Source organism: Podarcis gaigeae (assembly GCF_964106915.1).
Source record: "Podarcis gaigeae genome assembly, chromosome: 2".
Classification (NCBI taxonomy): Eukaryota; Metazoa; Chordata; class Lepidosauria; order Squamata; family Lacertidae; genus Podarcis; species Podarcis gaigeae.
Window position 1 is genome coordinate 73,681,687 of NC_139679.1, and position 22,013 is coordinate 73,703,699.

Here is a 22,013-nt window from a genome sequence, read left to right on the forward strand (position 1 = left end):
TTGAGGAGCAAAAGAGGGAAAGGATAGTTGCAAGATGGAAAAGGAATATCACAGCACAGAACTTACCAAAGCATGAGATGGTTTTCATTAAAACAAACAAACAAACAAACAAACAAATAGAGTCAAGTTTAATGTTTAACTAATTAATTAATTCTTACATTTTAAAGTGCAGTGAAACCTATACAAATGTTTAGGTGTCAGTTTGATAAAGAAACAAAATAGATCTTGGGCACAGAAGGAGTTTCTGGTGTACAGAATGGGACTTCTGCAATACTGATAGGCCCTGTCCAGCAGTCGCTTGCTGTTCTGAACACTTCAGCCAAGGAAGGCAAATGACTGAAAGTTAATTCTTTATTGAAAAAAGCACACCCTTACAGCAGCTCCTAAAGTACACCAGATACAAACACACTTCCAGCATCTACATAGCTGGCTTTAACTTTTTCTGCTTTGTGCTTGGCAGAGTTGATGCAGCAGCAGGACCATGTCCACCTCCAGGGCTTTTGTACCCCTGTCTGATGGAGTACATGCATGCAGCCTGAGACTTCTCCTGTACCTACCCTGTGCTTCCCTCTTCAAGCCCCTGCTGGTTCTAGGAGTCAGCTGAGTAGGGTACAGTGGGGATTTGCCTGACCTGCCCCTCACCTAAACAGCCTCTTCCTCCACTTCAGACACATCCTTCATCTCTGACTGCTTGGATCTTTCCTGCTCCTTCCACCTTGGCTCCTGCCTCATGAGTAACACCAAACCCACATAAGTACCTGGCCCTCTTTCCTATGTCAGCCTCCAGCTCCCCTGCCTCTGTCACACACCTGTCAGAGCCCTGCCAGTCCCAGGCATTGGTGCTCTAAAAACTTTTCTTCTTCCTTTGCCTTTATTACAGCAGATCCAGCTTTTGTAAAGTTAGGAAAATATTTCAAGGATCTGGAATAAGATGGGCAAAAGAGTAAGAATGATATTTCATTGATATGACATTATGCAGCTTTTGAAAAATTAGCATAACTGATGCTGATTGCAGAACTAGGGAATTCTACTACAGAATTCTAAGCTCGGTGACTATACAAGAAACAAGCTTCACACACAAACACATAAGAAACAACTCAGTAGCACTTCCAGCCAGTGAGACTACCTGAGCCTCCAGTGACAAAGCTTGATGCAGAAGCACACCCAAACTGTGAGCCTGCTCCTTTAGGGAGAGAACAATTCCACCTAGGGTTGGCAGCTGAGCAGTTTACTCGACATGGGAACAACTCTCCCACAGTGCCTCCATCTTGCCAGGACCCAAGTGGTTTTCAGGCTAGCATCACTCTATGGTGGCAGTCTTTCAAACACTTTTTATACAGAGCGGAAAAGATAAATCCTGCCAACTTCCGCTTTTTAGGCACAAAATTGGCCATGTGCAAGGACACATGGAGGTAGACATACTTCAGCTAATTTGGCATGGAGTATCTCAAGTAGTTACTTAGACTTCAAAATGCAAATCTCCTCCAAAGGCTGAAAGATATTCTGTGTGTAAAAAGGCTAGCAGCAAGAGAGAACTAAAGAAGACATTTAAGTACAAATTTCAAAGCAGTCGCTTCTTGCATGGGTTCGGCATATGGTTTCAGCAGTATTCTGGCCACTTTAAGTGACTGGGTTGTATAAGCTTCCAGTTACATTAATCCACTGGCTGTGTTGTGCTAGTTTGCTTCTCCACCCCCCTCCCCGCTTACATATCATATATTCCTGGGATACTGAGTGCCAACCTGCTTGATGTGTCCTTTGTTAATCTACCAACTGCTCTCCCCACTACTGCTTCCCTGAAAAAAGTTTCTGGCTCCTAAGAACAGCATCATTAAGAGAGGGTGGTATAATCATAGTTATTATAAAGCACTTAGCAATGTTCACTCAGTTCTCTCGATAGCCAAGCATGCAGAAGCCTGTCATTTTACATACAGGGTACTTTGTTCCAAGGAGAAGACTGTAGGATTGCTACTTTCCAGAAAGTGACTGTGGAGAGAGAGAGAAAGGGAAGGGGGAGAAAAACAACTTGCTGAATATTTTGCTATTAGATCATTGCCATTTATGTCAGGACTATGGAATCTCTGCATTATGTAAGATAGCATTTAATATCAGTTTAGAGAAATTAGTGTTTATTACCTCATCATCCTCCAGCATGGTAAAAGGTGGTGGGGGTGGGTTGTTAAAATTTTCAGTTTACTTTGCCCTCAACTTGGGCAATTTTTTCACCTTCAAAGTAAATGCAAACAAACAAACAAAAATGGCCTGTCCCCAAGTAGGACTGTGAGCACAACAGAAACCAAGCTTAGCCCATCATACCTGGCAGATAAATGGACAAAACCAGATACACAGATGCCCAGAATGCTAATTTTTAAAGGAATTCCAAGGATCAGGCAGCTCAGAGAACAGCCTGTCCTCCATATGGGTGGATTTTAGCCAAAGCAGGCCCACATAATTTGGTGCCTATATCCAAATGGAACATGCCAAACAAGAATAGCACACTGTTCCATCTAAACCATTTTCTTGCTTCCCACAATAGCCAACAATGGAGAGACATGATTCTTCTCCTTTTGTCACAGAGGAATGCTGATGTTGTATATAGATAACAGGATGAGGATCTTGTGGATACAGATGGCTCTTTTCCAGAATCCATTCACTATGGAAATATAAGTGCTTGCTATGTGTGGTGCTCAGCAATCTCAACGTTAGAATGGTCACTCCCATTTTTGGGAAGACCAAACACTAAAATAAAGAGTGCTGTGGCACCTTGGAAACTATCTGATTTAAGTTAATTTGAGGGGAAATTCCCATTGAACCCAGTGGGACTAACTTTTGCTTAGGATTGCACTGTTACAGTGGCATAAAGAACTGAGGTGTATTGCATCAGATACATTAATCAAGTTGAGTTTGTGGTGGTGTGCACTGTACTGGCCTGAATATAGGTTTCACTTTTTTTCCAAATTCTGACCGTGAAAACTTTAAGTGTGGCTTAAATTCGCAACCTTACAAAAACTGGCTTTTACGATATCGCCGCTGAAACAGACATACAGTAAAATGGAATGGGTGTGAGTGCCTGTGGAATTTTATTTTATTTTATTAAATTTTTATTAGGAATATAAACAAAACATATTATCTTAAACACATATCATCCTTAATTCCCCCCCCCCCATTTTCCCCTCCCCTCCCTCCCATAAAACAACCCACCCTCCCCTCCCCACCCCTGACTTCCCTCAGTTCCAATCTCTGGTTTCTCTATAAAAGCTATTCTCTGCATGTTACAAAGTTGTATGAATCCTTAATTTGTCTAACAGGTTGTTATCAATAAAAAGTTTGTGAGTGTTTATTCAAAATAGTGTCTGTGGAATTTTAAGGGAGTGGCTTATATTGGGGCATTGTCTTTTTTCCCTTTTCCCCCTTTGAATTTTAAAGGTGCGGCTTATATTTGGGTGTGGCTTATATTCGAGTCAATATGGTATAATATGTACAGAATAACATGAAGGAAAGCCATCAAAATGGGAATAAGATAGAACGAGAATGCATAAAAGAGAAGCCAGTGCTCTAAATATGAAACTATAACGTTTCTCAGGCGCAAAACCATGAATATTGCACAGTTGCCATAGATGTGAGGGGAAACATATTTTGTAGTAAAAGCCACCTATAAGACTGATTCAAACTCTGTGAAAAACAGTACCTCTAAAGACAGCTTAAGCCAAATGTTGTGTGGATTGCCAGGATGCACCTGCTCACTATTCATTCTTGACATCAGGCCAACATTGGTAAATTGATTTGAAGCTGGCAAGAACAGGCTAAAGGATCATTCCAGCTGCATCTCTTGTTGGTCTTCTAGCAAAATTGCTTACATTAACACAGTCTCTAAAAATGAGACCAACAGACAGTTGCATAAATGATGTGAGGTTACAAAGCATGCTTAAGGAAAACTTACAGATGAACCAAGTTGCTTCCTGTTGTACAATGCTTGTATAGTTTTGGTTTTTGTAGGTCCAAATGATCTGAGAATGTGACCCTTTCATATATATTTTTATCTTTGAGAATCCCCACTTCTTGGAAAGAAAGGGGACCTTGCTCTTCTTCATAATGAAAAAACAAAAACAAAACCCTGCTGATCACTACCTTGCAATCATAACATGTGTTCCTTGGATCCAATCAATGCCAACAGACACTTCAGAGGACAAAAAGTAGACCTTCTGCATAAGTTAGATATAAGTTGTTAACTCAACACTACGTGTAAGCAAGACACGCACTTCTGTTGTGCAAATAAAGGGGGGGAATAATCTATTGAAAAGTGGTGCCCCTCCAGATGTTGGTTAACACCCATCAGCCCCAGCCAACATGAGCAAAAAAGTAGAGTACGATTTGCAAATCAGTACTGTTAGATGTAATTATTTCAAAATTCTCTCTCTCTCTCTCTCTCTCTCTCTCTCACACACACACACACACACACACATCTCAGTATTGCTTAAGATGAAGGTAGTAAATGGCCACAGTGACAAATGCTTACCACAATCTAACCATCCCTCGAAATTATGAAGCTGTGGAGTCTCCAAGCAGCCCTACGAGCTGGGCAGAGAAAACTGGAAAGGAAAAGAACTTCCAGAAAAGGAAATTTCTTTCTCTTATTGGCCACTGGTCCACCCCACTATCACTCACCCTCATACAGTCCCACTCCCCCCCATGCATATATGCATATGCATATGCACAGACACACACACACACAGAGAGAGAGAGAGAGAGAGAGAGAGAGAGAGAGAGAGAGAGAGAGAGACCAAATGCTCCACAGGCATGAACTCAATCAAGGAGAAAAGGGGATTGGCAAGTGCAGAAAAATCCTTCCTTTTCCCAGAGTTTTGCTCCAACTCCACATTTCCACTCCTAGCTTCCTGTCTGCTGAATCCTCCCCCTCTTTGTGAGTGGTGGAGATAGTAGAATTTGGATAATGGCCATAGCTATTTGTTTTCAGAAACTTGACTGCTTCAATCCGCTCTAGTCACACTTTTTTGAAAAGCTATTTATAAGTGACTTATTGTGCCAGAAGGTGGATTCATCCAGTTGCAAGCAATGCAATGTGGATATACAATATCAATACCCCAACATGCATGTGTGGATCCACATCTGATGTACACTAGTAGTTCCTGATTCAGTAAGCAATACATGCATACTTATTTGGATGTTACCAGCTGTATTGGGACAGATATCTGGGAACGGTATATGGAATTCATTTGCACAAGAGGTAGTGATGGCCACAAAAAGGACACTAGGTTCCCATGGAAAGGAATGAGAGGCTGAACAGAAGACCCATGGATTCCTCTTGAGGTACTGAGGATATGTCATTCAGCAGTACTTGCTGCTGCCAGTGTTACACCCCCTCCCCACTGCCAACTTACTCTGCAGCTCAAGAAGTAGTGAGAAGTCAGGAAAGGGAAGTAAAGGAAGATCTGCAGTCTCTCTTCTATTATGCAGAATGCATCAGTTTGCTTCACTGAATAACTCCCCCTTCTACATAGTCTCCACATGACTGCTGGTGTCTTTCAAATTTGACATCTACTAGTTTTTAATCATAGTAGTCCTCATAGGCATAACTCCTAGGGGCTGAGGCAGTCCTCCCCCAATGTATTTTTGGAGGGGCCCAGGCCCCTTCAATTTTCAGAGGACGTTCAGCTCTGCCCCCTGGCTCCTTGCACAGTTGTGCATGCAATGTCACATCGGGCCCCTTCAATCATCTGGATAAGCTGGTAGTCCTCATACCACATTCATGTTTTCCAAAAGATCCAAGAGCTTTTTGTTGTTCTTCATCACACCACTGCTTTGCTTGTCCCTTTCTCTCTCTTATAGCTCTTTTCTAATTGTACATGTTTCCCTCCTCACTTCCCCAGTACATTTATTAATGCTACAAGCACAGGGAAGTCAATGGGGAAATGGCTGCAGACAGAAAGAAGGCCTGGTTTGTACAGTCACATAAGAGCATTATAAAGAAAAGAAAAGAAGTCTGGTCAATGTGCTACGTGTACAGAACTGCTGTTTTCTTGACTCATAAATCACTCCCATGGGGGGAAAGCTCTTAATGCCACAGAATTTAAAACCGTAAGCATACGTGATTTGACTTAAATTACGGAACTTCACTCCCTTTCAGATCATCACATTTTTCTAAAAATAAAATAAAAGCTTTACCAGATTCTGAATAATATCATGACTTCTTAAAACTGGGAAGTTAACACGAACCCACTTTTATAAAGACCATTTCAGTCTGAAAACATTAGCTTATATTGGCAGTATCTGTTCTGGAATTGATTGTGCCAGAAGCTGAATGATCAATGCTGCCATTTAAGTAAAATGAGAATGGGGTTTTGGAGGAAGGAGAGAGCGTGTTCTGCTCCCTCTGCTTTCCTCCCTTGCAGGCAACAGTGACTCAGACTCCTCCCCCTCCAAGCCAGTGATTCAGACTCCTCCTTCCTTCAGCTAGGGTGAGTAATTGGCTGCAATCAAGGACCAGAAAAGGGAGAGGAGAATGGGAAAAGTGACTATGTTGTACCTATTGGGTTTCATATGATTATGAAAGTAACTGGATGTTAAATGTGAAAGACTGCAGGATCAGGAGCAAAGTGAGATGATCCAAAACCAGAACCATGATTCAGGCAGTGGAATCCAGACAGAGAGTTGAGAAAAGGCAAGAAATTCTGCAGAGGGGCCCATGCATAGGCAGGGGGCCATGAGTGCTCCAGCCAACACAACATTCCCTATTACAGGGCTGGGCACCCACAAAGGTTTGTGTCAGGGTCACGCACTCTAGGGTGTGGGGGTGGCCATGATAATTCTGCCTCAGCAGGAGCCTTGGGTGGCGCTGCCCAGCTGAGGAGATTGGTGGCAATGCTGCACTGTGATGAACAATAACCATTAGCCACACTCATGTAACTTGTGTCATTTGTGCTATGGGAAGCTCTGAATTTGGGACTGGAGGGTGGGTGGTGTATTTTGACCTCTGCTGGTTGAGGGAGTGGGGATAACCTTTCCTAGTGGGTCTTAGTTGATGATACAATCACACTGTGAGCCAGATAATGCAGAGTTAAAGCTACATAATTTGGAAAACTGTGAGGGAAAGGTGTCAGCTAATTCGTGTGATAATCTGAGAAAAAAACTCAGAACCCCCATGTGTTCTGCAAATTTATTAAAGACTCTAGATCCAATATATCTATTTGGATCAAACTGATTTTCTTTGAAGACAGATTCTTAAAACATAGTTCTTTGCTTCCTCTTTCCTAGTAGATTAAACACGCATACACAGACAAAACAAGGATAATTTGTTTCTATTTTTAGCGCTAACACTTTCTTTAAACTAATAAAACCAAACAAACCTTTCTTTTTAGAGAGCCCAAACACCTTGTTCAGATAATATTCTGAGGTTTCTCTTTGTTTTCGAGAAGACAAAACAGATTCTTAATATGGTCCTTTCATGGTGGTTTGTATGACATCATCAACCCTTTCTATTTAGAATAATGACTTCTTCCACACGCCAAGAGATTTGAAATTACCTGTGAAATATATTTCCCTAGGCACAGGCTCAAGAAGCATGTAAATTACCCAGCTTAATGGCCTCTGGAATTTCTGCCTCTCTCTCTTCCTCTCTCAGTCACACATTCTCACACAAATCAGATATGTTCAGAAAATATCATAGGATCCATGCTAAGAACCAGGTGAGTATTTGATGGGGGATAACAGTTGTGAGACTCAAGTTTCCCCAGGAAAACTCTGGCTCCCTACGAGGCTAACATAAACACATCTAGCCTCTTAAAAAGAGAAGGATAACCAGATAGGAAATAGAAACATCATTGGCATAAACTGTGTTTCTTTAAAAACACTTCCTGAGGGGTGTGTGGGGCTAGCCATATTTTACACAGTGTGCAAACAGCCAAATGTAAATAGCTTATGTTGCACAATTCATTTAATTTACATGATCCTAATATTACAGAATGTTAAATAACACAATATGTAGCCTCGCTCTTCTTAGCTGCATAATGAAAGAGATTGTGCTGAACTCTATGGGCCATTTTAATTTGGTGATTAGTAGGGACTCTCTGTGTGTACCCCAATAATACGGTGAATTGGGGTGATCTGAATCATGATCTTATGTTCCAGAGTTGATTGCACCTAAAAAGGCATCTCGAGGCACACCGGGAACCTCCCAAGCTTTCACATTGCTCTGTGGTCTCAGTTTTTCCAAAATGTTGCCTCCTTTCTTTTCTAATAAACAAAACCAAACTGACTGGGAAAAGGCCCACAGGTTGAGTGTTGAGGGGAGGGGTAATTTTGATGGCTATGTCCAGTTTTTAATCACGGTGAATCATTTTCTGAAGTCACTCCACTCATGGTGATTTGGGGGAGAGATACTCAAGTAAAAAAAAAAAGAATTTTTTTTCTTCTTCACATAGGTCATAATTCTTCCCCACATTTTGACTGTGAGAGCAGGGTGCAGGTGGCTGACTTAGACAACAGGGATGGCCTTTTTCTTCTCCAATTGTCCCCCCCCCCCAACAGTTAAAAATCAGCTCACTGAAATTTGGCAGCCTTCATCCATTTAAGGGGGGCAGCCATGCCTGCAAGTTGCATCTAATTTTGGCAGAATTTTCTTTAAGGTAAAAAAAAAAAATTCTTTAAAAAATAAATAAACTGCATGAATACTCCAGATGGATCTGCCTGAAATTTGGTAGGCTTAATCCACATGGGGGAGGGGGCTCAATTGTCTGCAAATTTCATCCACTTACGTGAAAAGAGAAGAAAAGGTTGGTTTTAGATTCCTGGTGATTGTCAATGAAGATGAAACAGAGGTTCATATTTAGTAGATTGGGTTTTGACCCAAATAAGAAATCAAATTGGAATGATATGGAGTTAATCCAGAAAATGTCAAAACTTTCTCAGTTTAGAATTCCATTAACTAGATTGTGACAGTGTTCGAACTCCCATTGTTCTAAGCACATTTTATGACAAGGAATTTCATTAGTGTGAGGAGTTTCTGAGCTCTGGGCGCAGGACTGCGCCTAAGATTTCAGATTAAAACTGCAGAGTGGAAGGAAAGGAGGACATTTTTCTGCCTCCCCACTTCCAGCTATTCTCTGAAGACTGGAGAAGAGACCCTCTTAAGAATATTAGGGGGGTGGGCAGGGGAAGCATTAGACCATATGAAAAATGAACATAATATTGTAGATACAGTTTATTCATTTTCAGCTTTGTATCCTTCTTATAAAAAAAGTGTGCCTAGACATGCCCTTGCTGCACCCATAACCTAGGTTTAAGGTGCCACTTAGATCCTAGCTTTCATATCTCAGTTTCTAACACTGGATTATAATTATGGTAACAACGGCAACATAAACTAAAGCTTTGCATTTCATGTTCGGATTAAACACTACATACAATCTCACTTTTAGAATATGTACAGGTTCAAGGTAACAGCAGATGCTGAAATGGTTGTCATTGTGGAAATTTGTTGTTTTAAGTGCAGTTTTTCAAGCAGTTAAGAATTGCAGTGGAAGGAACTACAAATAAAGAAACTATATGCAAGGTACATTGGCTTTATTCCAAATACTAAACATGTAAATTGTGCACTTTCTATATTTGGATTACAAACTCTTGCAAGCTTCAGAGTGCTGCAAATAAAGCACCTTAAAGATTAGAGCTGTACAGGCTAAAATATATAAACTGCTCAGTCAATTGTTTTGCTAACAAGCAAAACTTCTTCAGGACTTCTGAATTTCCAAACATCCACTTTTGGTGATCTTCTCCTACTCCTCTTAGTCAAATTTAGTAGTTACCGTGCAGTATGAAATTCACGGCTTTTCTTCCATCATCAAAAGCCATCATTATCCTGTGCACCCTTACTTGGAAGCATAGGCTCACTATCACTTTGAGTGATGAACTCAGTGGGACATTCCATCCTTAGTAAACATGCATAGGAGTTTACACCACAAAGGTGCCAAAGTTCAGTTCAGTTCAAGTCAATATCAACAATGCATGTTTTAAGCCTGGGCCGTCCATAATATTGATGGGTATCTTGGCTCTGGTGTTCTGACTATAATCGGGAATATTCCATTCCTGCATAGGCATTTTTCCTGAAAAAGTATTTAATCTGTTGACAACTATATAAAATCACTAACACAATGCAGGCAGCTTTCATGGGTCATGACACCAAGCAACAATATACCGGTACTTCTAAACCAAAGTACTGACAAAAATCCTTTATATCATAAGGCAAAAATAAGGCATGGACAGAAGCTCTAAAACTAAGCAGTCAAGATCAGGGTTTAGACTCCATCTAAAAAAGAACAGTGTCCGTGGTTGACATCATACAGCACATTCCGAGGCTCATGTTTCAACAGGTCCCCCACTGCTTAACCTCCCTGGCCCGCCTCCTAACTTTTGCTGCTTTTTCACCTGCCTTCTAAGTGTACAGGTCTGCAGGCAGAAGGCAATGGATGAGTAGAGTTGACAGTGCGAAGGAGATTGCTCACTCCATGAGACAGCCCCACTGAGATATCCCTGCCCAAGAGCCCCTCAAAACCTGGAGATAAGACAAAAAAAAGTCAATACTGCAACATAAGGTAAGACTGCTGGTGAAAAGATGGATATAATTATAGATGGAAGTAAGTAGATTAAATTGCTCACATGCTCATCTTGGCTGCAGGCACATCTTCCACTCATCTGTGATTCCCATATGACATGGCAGACCCACTTTCCAGTGAGAAGGCCATATGCTGACTTTCCCAAAAGCTGCTAAAGAGCAGATTTGTTAACTGGCTTTTTATTTTATTTTTTAAAGATGAATTCAATGTAAATAATCAGGTTCATGCACTGCCAGAAACTGGTAGAGAGTATTAAGTCAAAGATTCCACTCTAAAACATGTACGTATGGATGCTATGCACATACTTAGGGTGTGCATGCCCCACACCATCCCCCAAATTCATCTTGCATCTGTGTGTTTTTAAGACCTCTGATGTTTCTAAGTTGTCCTGTGCTTCAGTCTATAATTTGGCTCCTAACCCACTCTGTCACTATAGTGGAAAATCTAAAAAGTGGTACCGCATTTCCCACTTTGGGCCAAAGTGGATGAAATTTACAGACATGGGAACTACTCTGGAGTTGATTAAGCATGCTCAATTGCAGATAAATAGGTCCAGGACCTTTTGGTGGGGGAGTAAAGAGAATTAACTTTTCTTTATAATTTTATTAAAGAAGAGCAATATAGGATATATATTTTTAATGAAGCTTTTAACTTTTTACATATCATATACTACTGTGCTTAATATCTAGAGCTCTTCACTGCTTCACAGGCAATATTTTGGACAGTCTCACTTCTTCCAGAGCCTATGTATCTTAAGAAACATAGGAATAATAGAAAACACAGCAATTCTGTAATTAAAAACAGAGCAACAGTGACCCGAGTTATCTGTGGCTTTGGGGCTAAACTGACCCAGAGGGTGTTATTGACATTGACATTTAATGCAACAGGGGAGAATACCCCCAAATGACTCTGCTTGGCCTTGCTATTGGCTCCCACACAAAGCTGATTCACACCCTTAGAGCATACCCCTCACTCACAGGTGCATTCTAATTCAAAGTAGATAGTATCTCACCTTCCACAGGAAATAAAACACATAAAGATAGCACTGTACACAAGATACCACAGAGCAAAGAGTAAAATAAATACCGGTACTTTTAGCCAAGTAAGAGTAGTGGTGAAATCTAGACACTTTGTTCTGTCGCTTTTATAAATGACTTACAGTTCTACTTTTCCTCAACAATGTAACATGAGAAAAGCAAGCAGGAGGACCACAGATGAACTCCATGTGGGCTATATGCACCCTCACAAAAGAAGATTCAACTTCTGTTCCAAAAAGCATCAAACACAACCATATGAATATGTCATGCAAATAAACAAAATATGACTACATTTACTGCTTTTTCATAATTATAGTTCTTTTACTCAATGAAAGAGGCACAAAAAACTATTGAGAGCACTGAAGCCCAATCTCTGCATATTCTGATCTAGTCCTCTCCCTGATTTGGCACTGCTCACATTCAGCAATCCCACTTTTCTTACAACTATAAATCTTAAATCTGCATTGGAGTAGTGAAACTTCAGAAGTACTCAGTATACAGAGGACTATATTTGAATACCTGTGAGAAGTCATCCCTCCAAGATAATGGCTATCCACTAACCCATCTACTATCCCATGCACATACACACCAAAGTTAAGACCTACATACAGATAGTGGATTATATTTCCCCTTATAGAAGGAAATTAACAGAAGCCCAACTTGAAAATCCTCCTGGGAACATTGTGAAATTTAAGACAGTCACAGAGCATTCATAGATGGAGATGTGTGATGGCTGTTGAAGCTTAAATAATGTGTCTGTGAGTTGATTTATGAGGATTGTAAGTGTAAGTCATAGGTACAGACTTGTGCCTTGCAAAAGAACCTGGGATTTCTGATTTCTGTGGTCTTTGGCTATATAGAGACACAATGCTTTACTCATCTTAAGTACAAATTGATCAAGACAAACAAGAGTCACATTCAACATCAGCTTTCTAAAACATCCTGATGATTACTTACCAAACACTGAACTTTTTCATTTAAGAACATGAGAGACTGGAGAAAAATTATTTTCTACAGCAATACCTCACAGACTGCACACTCATTCATGTGTAGGCAGATACACACTTCTTTCTGTTGAGTTCATGTTGACTCTCCTGAGGCTTCACATTCACTTTCATTGGTAAGAAAGATAATACTGCTACACACCACACCAATCTTTGAGCGGTGAGAGATTCCAGGGGTTCCAGGCACTTACCGAGGGTTCAGGTTCCTTGGAATGAGGGTCAGCACAGAGTGTGATTTATTTACACTGAGCCTAAGATGGAAGGGCTCACAGTAGTAACAGGTCTTGCTTCTCCATTAGTCACAGCTTGAATTCCACACAAATCAAAACTATCTCACCAACTTCTCTTCTGCCTCTCTGCTTAGCTCACATACAGCTACTATTATTCTTCTAACTACCAGCCAGGTGGGAAGGAGAAAGCCCCACCCATTTACCCTAGGCAGAGAGCACTAATGATGGTGCTTAAGTGGCAAGCTAAGGCCTAGTTAGCAATGGAATCCTCCACTCAGCTTTTAACCCTTACTGGGTAGTGGACCCCAAGAATAGGAAGGGACTCAGGGGACCACCCAACTGACCCTCAAAACCTGTAACATCACTATACATTTTGCTGTCATTATAAAATGCAATCAAGCTCACAAAATTCTTAAAAACATAATTTGGTTAAGTATTTTCCAAAGAGTACAGCACTGTGTCTTATGTGGCCCTGCAGTTGAGGGTGGGGGTGGTGCACTCAGTGAAGCTACAATCCACATCTAACTGGCTTCAGGTTCAGAATCCTGCAACACTCACTGGCTTCCATGCCTTCAATAATTAAATGTGGTTTCCTATGCTGTTGTACATGGTGAGCAGCTGCATTAGGTTTACCTTTGCAGTGAGATGAAGCCCTTCTCTAAAGAATGGAACCAGCCACCCTCCCCCAATTCAAACACATATGATTTTATCTTTTCTTCCAGCATAATAAATGCAGTGTTGACTGCATGTACTCAGGACATTTTGCTCCAATGTGTCAGTATGGTATTTGGGCTGTATTCATCCACGCTACAGAGTTCATTCCAGAGCAACAATGCAATAGTACAAGAAGAAGAAGAAGAAGAAGAAGAAGAAGAAGAAGAAGAAGAAGAAGAAGAAGAAGAAGAAGAAGAAGAAGAAGAAGTAATGATGAACATTGGGGAAGAATTTTTTTCTTTCATTTTTTGGATTAAACTTATTTAATCCATTTGTATTTAATTCAGGTTTAGTTATTTCATGCTTCAAACTTTAGTTTGTTTCAGAAAATTCATCTCCTTTGATTTGCAGGGGGTGGGGTAGAGACTGCACATCCAAAATCAATTTTGAAGGGAAAGAAGCCCACCCCTGAACAAAAAGTCTGTTGCCCTATTAACTTCATTTCTTAGATGTTCTTGGGCCAAGAAAAATTAAAGTCCATAGCTAAAGAGTAATTTTATAGGAACATAGGAAGCTGCCTTATACTAAGTCAGATCATTGGTCCACCTAGCTTAGTAATGTCTAGACTGAATAGCAGCAACTCTCCAGTATTTCAGACAGGGTTTTTTCTGAGCTGTACCTGGCTGTGTCAGAAACCATACCTGTGAACTTCTGCATGCAAAGCAGATGCTCTACCACTGAGCATCTCATGTTATATTTGAACACACTAAAAACTAAAAACTAAAACTTAAACTCTCCTGATTTCTTAGAGAAGGGATTTATCTTTGCTTGAGAAGGCCACAGATCTAAAGAAGCCTCTGTGTATGAAATTTTGGTATCAGTCAAACCTGTTCTGTCCTGCTGCACAACAAATTTGTAGTTCTCAGCTGGGAAAGGCTGATTATGACATCATTACTCCACTGTAAATATGCCTCAGTCACAGCAGAGGATATTGGTCATGAGACACCTTCAGATCTCTTAATTAGTAAGTGAAATACTTTTAAAACTGGATAAATAGTACAAGTGAATGATGGTTTTGAAGTCCACACTAGTAGCCTGTATGTATCTGGAAATAAATCTTTTACCCAAAACCTCCTCGCTTCTCTACTGAGACACCACATTGGGGGTACTGGAATTGAATGGAGTGGGTATTAAAGAATGTTCGTGATAAGCAGTAGTGTTCAACAAATGTGTTCCACAGTGAAAGACATATTGAGGTCATGGAATAGTTTTCTCCCAATTTAGACTGACTGGAGACACTTGGATTTTTAATCTACAACAGTATATCACATTGGGAAAGCAACTTGAGAGCCTAGATATGCAATCTGTGTTCCTGGTTGTTCCCAGCCTTGAGGTCCATTTCTTTGGTTCTCTTCCAAGCATCCTAGAATAACTAGCCAGTGCCCCATACATAATATATGGAGATGGTTAAGCAGAAGAACTCAATTTCTAGAAAACAAAAGACCCATACTCTCAAAACAGCAGGAAGTTTTCTATTGCTCTCCTTTCTATCGGGCTGGTGGGGTACACTCTCTTGACTGACAAATAGCACTCGGGATAACTGAACTTAATATCTTTCTTACAGTATTGATTGTTGTATCTGTGTTTTCTTGAGATATAATATATATTGCTATGAAAATGGGGGAAAGTTCTGGAGTCATTCATGAAAGCAGTATCAAGGCCAAAAATTCTGAAATGCGTGTAAAGACTAATAATGGCTGTGTCCGAAATCCAGAAATGCCTAAAAAGTATCAGACAACACATTTTGGGGGTTGTGAACTGTATTTATTGGTTACTATAAATGGGAGATCCAAAGATTTGATGGCAAGCATTCTGCTTTCTTTATCTGAAGTCTGAATTCTCTTCAGTGAAGAGTCTTCTTAAGATACAATGTGTACCACTTTGCCTTTTCCTTTCTACTCATGTGCGTGAATCCACAGCCAGTTCCAAAGGCTTCAAGACACTGAAATACTGTGTTTCCGGTTGGCACAACAGAACTGATTCTTTATTCACCTGATGTGGGATTCCATTGAGTTTCATTTAAACTCTTAAGGTCACTCAAGGAGCTGTATTGATGGCTTGCTTGCCATCAAGGTATCCGAAGCTCAGCTCAGCTCAGCTCAGCTGTGCCTGGGGGCAGGGAAGGATTATCAAGCAAATGACAGGCCCAAATAGATTGTGTTGTCCAGCTCTGCTGGCCACAAATTGTGAATGTCTGCTTTTAAATCATCACAACTTGTGTGTGTGTGTTTGTGTGTGTGCACGCACCCACACCCACACACACCTTTGCAAAGGTTTGATGTTCAACATAATGTTTCTTTGGACCTTATTTCGTTACAAAACATTGTGAACCAAGGTTCATCCTTCTTCACCCACCATTTCTTTTTTTTTTAAATGATATTTATTAAGTTTTACAAAAGGTAAAAAACTCCGAAACAACAAACAACAGACATCAGAAATACAAACAACATCAAGAGTCATAAAAAAAGAAGAAAACATAAAAAAGATTCAACATAGTAATAAAAAATTAAAAAGAAGCTCTGGTTCGTTTTAGTAGTCTTCAAAACCTTATTTTCCTTACTTCCTCCCGCCTTCCCTTCTTGTATTCCACTTTAAAAAAAAATTCAGCAAGCTCATTCATATTCGTTTTCATCCTTTATCTTTCCCTTTATACTCTTACTTATCTTAATCACTAGAACCCCATCATTTCATTTACACTGCCCTTAGCACTCATAGATTTTACAATGATTTTGTAGATAAACTTTAAACTTCTTCCAATCTTCTTCCACCAACTCTTCTCCTTGATCTCGGATTCTGCCGGTCATTTCTGCCAGTTCCATATAGTCTATTACTTGTATCTGCCATTCTTCCAGGGTGGGTAGATCTTGTGTCTTCCAGTGTTTTGCGATGAGTATTCTTGCTGCTGCTGTAGCATACATAAAAAAGGTTCTATCCTTCTTTGACACCAGTTGGCCAACCATACCCAGGAGAAAGGCCTCTGGTTTCTTTAGAAAAGTGTATTTAAATACTTTTTTCAGTTCATTATATATCATTTCCCAGAAAGCCTTAATCCTCGGGCAGGCCCACCAAAGGTGAAAGAAAGTTCCTTCCGTTTCTTTACATTTCCAACATTTGTTATCAGGCAGGTGATAGATTTTTGCTAGCTTGACTGGGGTCATGTACCACCTGTAAATCATTTTCATAATATTCTCTCTTATGGCACTACATGCCGTAAATTTCAAACCGGTGGTCCACAACCGTTCCCAGTCGGTGAACATAATGTTATGACCAATATCTTGTGCCCATTTTATCATAGAAGATTTAACCGTTTCATCCTCAGTATTCCATTTCAGCAGCAAGTTATACATTCTCGACAATAACCTAGCACTGGGTTCTAACAATTCTGTTTCCAGCTTCGATTTTTCCACCTGGAAGCCATTTTTCCTGTCCAAATTATAGGCCTCTCTTACTTGAAAGTAATGTAACCAATCACGCACCTTATCTTTAAGTTTCTCATAGCTCGAATCCCCGCGATGGGGTGAGCTCCCATTGCTTGGTCCCTGCCGCAACCCCAGAGTCATCCGCGACTGGACCTAATGGTCAGGGGTCTCTTTACCTTTACCTTTACAGTCAGAATACGTGGCTGCATGAGCAGCAAATTAAGCTTTTTTTCTTGTTCTCTCAAGCAGCCCTGTAAGACAGGCCACTATTCTATCTGCAAACAGTAGTTGAAGATGAAGCTGTGAGAGATTTGTGGTTGAGGTGGGACCTAAACCAGAAGCTTTTTGGCTCACAACTCATGTTTTTAGTCCCTACTATATCCCAGTTCTCAAAATTATTATCACAACCCTACCCTGCCTGCCCTGGCATACCCCTTCAATCATATTTTATTATTTATTTATTTCACAACAATTTCTATATTGCTTGTTTGTCATAAAACCTTCAAGAAGTTTACAAAAAAGATTACAAAAAATACACACTGGTATTGAACAGGGATTGCATCAAGTGCTATCCAAGTGAGTGAAATGGACGTGCTTCTCCTCTCCTCCTGCCTTGCATTCCCCTCATCCTACCAAAGTCTGCTCTGAAGGATCTCCCAGACATCTGGAGCTGAATTTTTTTTTTGGGGGGGGGGGCTGCAGAGAGCTGCAGGAGGGGAGGAAATCTTATTGCTTCATTAGCTGTCAACTCATGCAAGTTGTGTGCAAAAATATTGAACATTGAAAAATATTAATTTATCTAATTAATCTATTAATTAATCTAATAGATACATAAATATAAACCACCATTAGACTCAATTGTTTCTTTTTTGCTTTCAAAGTTCACCTTCAAATATATTTATGAGCCTAACAGACTAAGCTAAGAGACAAAAGATTCATTCATTCATTCATTCATTCATTCATTCATTCATTCATTCATTTATTAGTGCTCATTGAAGAACCTATGCTGATTTTCCAAGGTGCCAGGCTGCAGGAGCTAACTGATGGTGAGCGGATGCATGGTTCAATGTGTTCCTGCAGAACACACCATAGATAACCAACCAACTTTTCTTGGTTATTTGCTCCAGGTGCAGGCCATTTTGATACATTCTGAACTCCATGAATAAAATTGCATTCCTCTTCTCACCTGCCAGAGAAGGAAGCATTTTTATATTAAGCAAAGAACTGTGCGGATAATTTAAAATGAGGGGAAACTAAAGTATCATTAGAACTATTTAAGATTTTGGCAGTAATTTGATTCATCAGTTATTTCTGTATTGATTTAATTTTCCGAACGAGTCACATCTAAAACAAGCTTGGATGGAAGTTAAAAGAAAGGAGATTTAATGACAAGGTAAAATATTGCCAACCATTTTCCCTGTCTATCTTCTTTCTGTTTGTGCTGCATAACTGACTGCCAAGCCTTTCAGCAAGCAGATAGGATAATAGCTTTTAGTGGACCATCTTCAACTTCAGTTGATAAGAGTTTACAACCTTTCAGGTTTCCACAAAATGCTCCTTCAGGCAGAGCCAAGATTCTCACAGATAATACTCATAGGAGTCTCAGAGTGCTTCAGGGAGGACATGCCTTTATTAAATACAATGTCCTCCCAAACTGTGTTCAGTATAGACTAGGAACATACTGTGTTCCACAAATTCTGATAGATCTCTGCAGACCATTCACAAAGGGGGTGCTAACCATGGTGCTGCATTTTCTATACACTCTGTTGTGACAGAAAATCTGCATAAACATAGAATGTGGTTTAGACAGAGGCCTACTATTGAGGTGAAGATAAAACAGTCTTCCTCCCAAACCTTACCCCAAATCTACAGTTCCTGGAAGACATCTAAGTAATTTGTTAAGCCTTAATGTGCTGCTCCTCGATGCTAGATGGTTGAATGGTATCATCACCACAGTCCAGGATTTAATCCTGGGTGAGAATTCCAACCTAGGTAGAGAATGGATTTAACCCATCCTAGCTGTGCTCATCAAGGTTCTAGGAGCAGTATAAACATTTGCCATCTTGTCCTTCAGGACCATTTGGGGGGTTGGGACCTAGAGGCACTGTTATGCAGTGCTTCCACTCCTTCCTCCTGGGGGTGTCCAGAAAGTGGTGTTGGGGGATGAGCGTTCGGACCCCTGGGAGCTCACTTGTGGGATGCCTCACAGCGCTATCCTATCCCATATGCTTTTCAATATCTATATGAAGCCACTGAGAGAAATCATCAGGGAGTTTCAGCTGGGTGTTCATCAATATGCAGATGATACCCAGTTTTATCTATTGTTTAACTTGGAACCAATGAGGCTGATAAATGTCCTGTGTGAGTGTCTGGAGGAGGTTGGAGGATGGATTGTAGTTAACAGATTGAGGTTGAATCCCAACAAGACAGAAGTACTATTCTAGGGGACAGAGGGCAGGCAGGTGTGGGGGACTCCCTGGTCCTGAATGGGGTAACTGTGCCACCAAAGGACCACGTGTGCATCCTTGGGGTCATTTGGGGGCACAGCTGTCCATGGAGGCACAGGTTAATTCTGTGTCCAGGACGGCTGTCTACCAGCTCCACCTGGAATGATGACTAAGACCCTACCTGCCTGTGCACTGTCTCGCCAGAGTGTTACGTGCTGTAGTTATCTCCTGCTTAGACTACTGCAAGGTGTTCTACATGGGGCTACCTTTGAAGGTGATTCAGAAACTACAACTAATCCAGAATGCGGCAGTTAGACTGGTGGCTGTGAGTGGCCGCCGGAACCATATAACACCAATCCTAAAGGATCTACATTGACTCCCAGTACATTTCTGAGCAAAATTGTGCTGACCTTTAAAACCCTAAACTGCCTCAGCCCTGGATACCTGAAGGAGTGTCTCCCAGACACCGTGATCCAGTTCTGAGGGCCTTCTTGTGGTTCCCTCACTTTGAGAAGTGAAGTTACAAGGAACCAGGCAGAGGGTCTTCTCAGTAGTGGCACCTGCCCTGTGGAACACCTGCCCATCAGGTGTCAAGTTAATAAAGAACTACACAACTTTTAGAAGACATCTGAAGGCAGTGCTGTATACTGAAGTTTTTAATGTTTGATGTTTCATTGTGTTTTTAATATTTTTGTTGGGATCTGCCCAAAGTGGCTGGGGCAACCCAGTCAGATGGACAGCATATAAATAAATCATCATCACCATCATCTATTCTTTGGCAGTGGTGACAGCTACCAAATCTCTCTTCTCTGACACCATTACATCTGCTCAGTGTCATCCAGTGGAACCTCTCCAGTGGTAAAAGGCTTTCTACAACCTGGTAAAGGCAGGGAAGTGAAAGAACAACTCATGAACCACTGTGACTGTTTTGAAAGTTTTCACAGGTAAAATCACTTGGATCAGTTCAGACTTTGAGTCTACTTTTGAAGCAAGATCGGAGACAGATGGTGCTATTGTGCTGTCTCACCAAGCTTTCATGGATCCCTTTCAGGTTGCTGGTCCTGAAGATGTAGACAGAGTGCAGGGAGAAGTTAGACCAAGTACATACAGTATATGCTTGACCCTTAACCATCTTGTTTGCTGAAAGCAGCAAGACTGGACATTTCTCAATGGGTCTTGAAGGTAGTCAATGAACATCAGAAGAGCCCTAGTCCAGCATCCTGATCTCACAGTGATCTTTGTTTTACATGTTTATATTATATCACCCGTTTTCAAATGTGTGGTGCCTAATATCAGACAAAACATCACACAACATTTCTAACTGCCATTTAAAAAAAAAAGTGAATACTATGCATCACATAGGAATAAATAACTATATCTGGGGTGGGAATTGAAGCAAAGCAACAAATAAGCCATACTGCCAGACAATAGGATAAACTAATAAAGATCTCACATTTGTGGAAAGCGGTAGGTACAAAGCATATACATTTCCTTAATCAGAAATAGCCCTCCAGCCTTTGGAAAATTTATTTCAAATACAAAAGATAACCAACTTGTTTAAAGGTTACAATGCTGATAAGAATTTATATTTTCTGTCTCTGGTGAAGTGGGCTCTAACCCATGAAAGCTTATGTCTGAAGATATTTGTCAGCCTTTAAGATGCAACAGGAATCTATGTTGTTTTGACTGAAACAGACCAACATAACTGCAGCTTTGGAATTTGTATTTGGATTACTCCGCTCTGCTCCCGCATAGTTTAATTCCTAGTAATGTCTTGTATGATTTAAATGTGGACTCAAACATGAGAATAGCTTCTTAAGTGATCAATTGTTATACAGGATCCTCTTTCACTCCACATCAGCCTCCACAAGATCCTGCTTCTATTTAGTACCAGTTAGCCAATGCTGAAAAGTATTTAAAAGAAGAATCAGCCTCAAAGAGCAAAGCCCTTAATCCCATCTGTGTACACAGGCATACCCAGTCACCAAAAGCAACTTGTCAATCAAGTGCATACCACCCAACATGCCCAAGTGAATGGGCCTGTTCCAATCTCGGATTTTGCTTTCTAAATCTCGATGAGAAATTCTACGTTAGACAACAGGCTGAGCCAAGCCTTCCTTAGCTCAGCATAAGATGATTAAAACCATGCTACCCAGGAAGAGAGAGATAATATGAAACACCAGAGGTTTACTAGGGGACAGAACTAGGAACTGATATGCAAAACCACTGTGAATGTTTAAATCATATCTGAGTCGCAGCAATCCAAGTGCAAATACTCTAATCATTCTGCATGCTGCAGGCAAGACAGCCTGCTGTAATGGGAGGCAGCTCTAGAAATAGTTATGAAGGCTAAGCCCTTATACTTGATAATTTTATATATATACGTATTACATCCATGTGGAGAGAGAAAGAGAGAGAGGTAGTAATTCAGCAGCAACAATCTCTAAAAGTTAAGAGTGATTCTAATTTTAAAAGCTCAGTATCATTCTTAGCTGTGATACAATATCCCCTCAAATATTCCTTCAAACCTCTCTTCAAAA

General features: G+C 40.6%; 1 protein-coding gene across 5 annotated transcripts in view; it reads right to left on the reverse strand.

The window, feature by feature from the left end:
• Positions 1-22,013, reverse strand: part of CACNA2D2 (calcium voltage-gated channel auxiliary subunit alpha2delta 2) — a 520,700-nt gene that overhangs the window by 495,062 nt on the left and 3,625 nt on the right. For 3 of the 5 annotated variants that reach the window (XR_014561165.1, XM_083726519.1, XM_083726518.1), the window contains exon 2: positions 1,933-1,986. The exons of the other annotated variants lie outside the window; for them this stretch is intronic. Coding sequence is in view for 2 of the 3 variants with exons in the window: in XM_083726519.1 (XP_083582645.1) it covers positions 1,933-1,986 (54 nt within the window). In the remaining variant the exon portion in view is untranslated. The remainder of the gene's footprint in view (positions 1-1,932; positions 1,987-22,013) is intronic. 5 annotated transcript variants of the gene reach the window in all.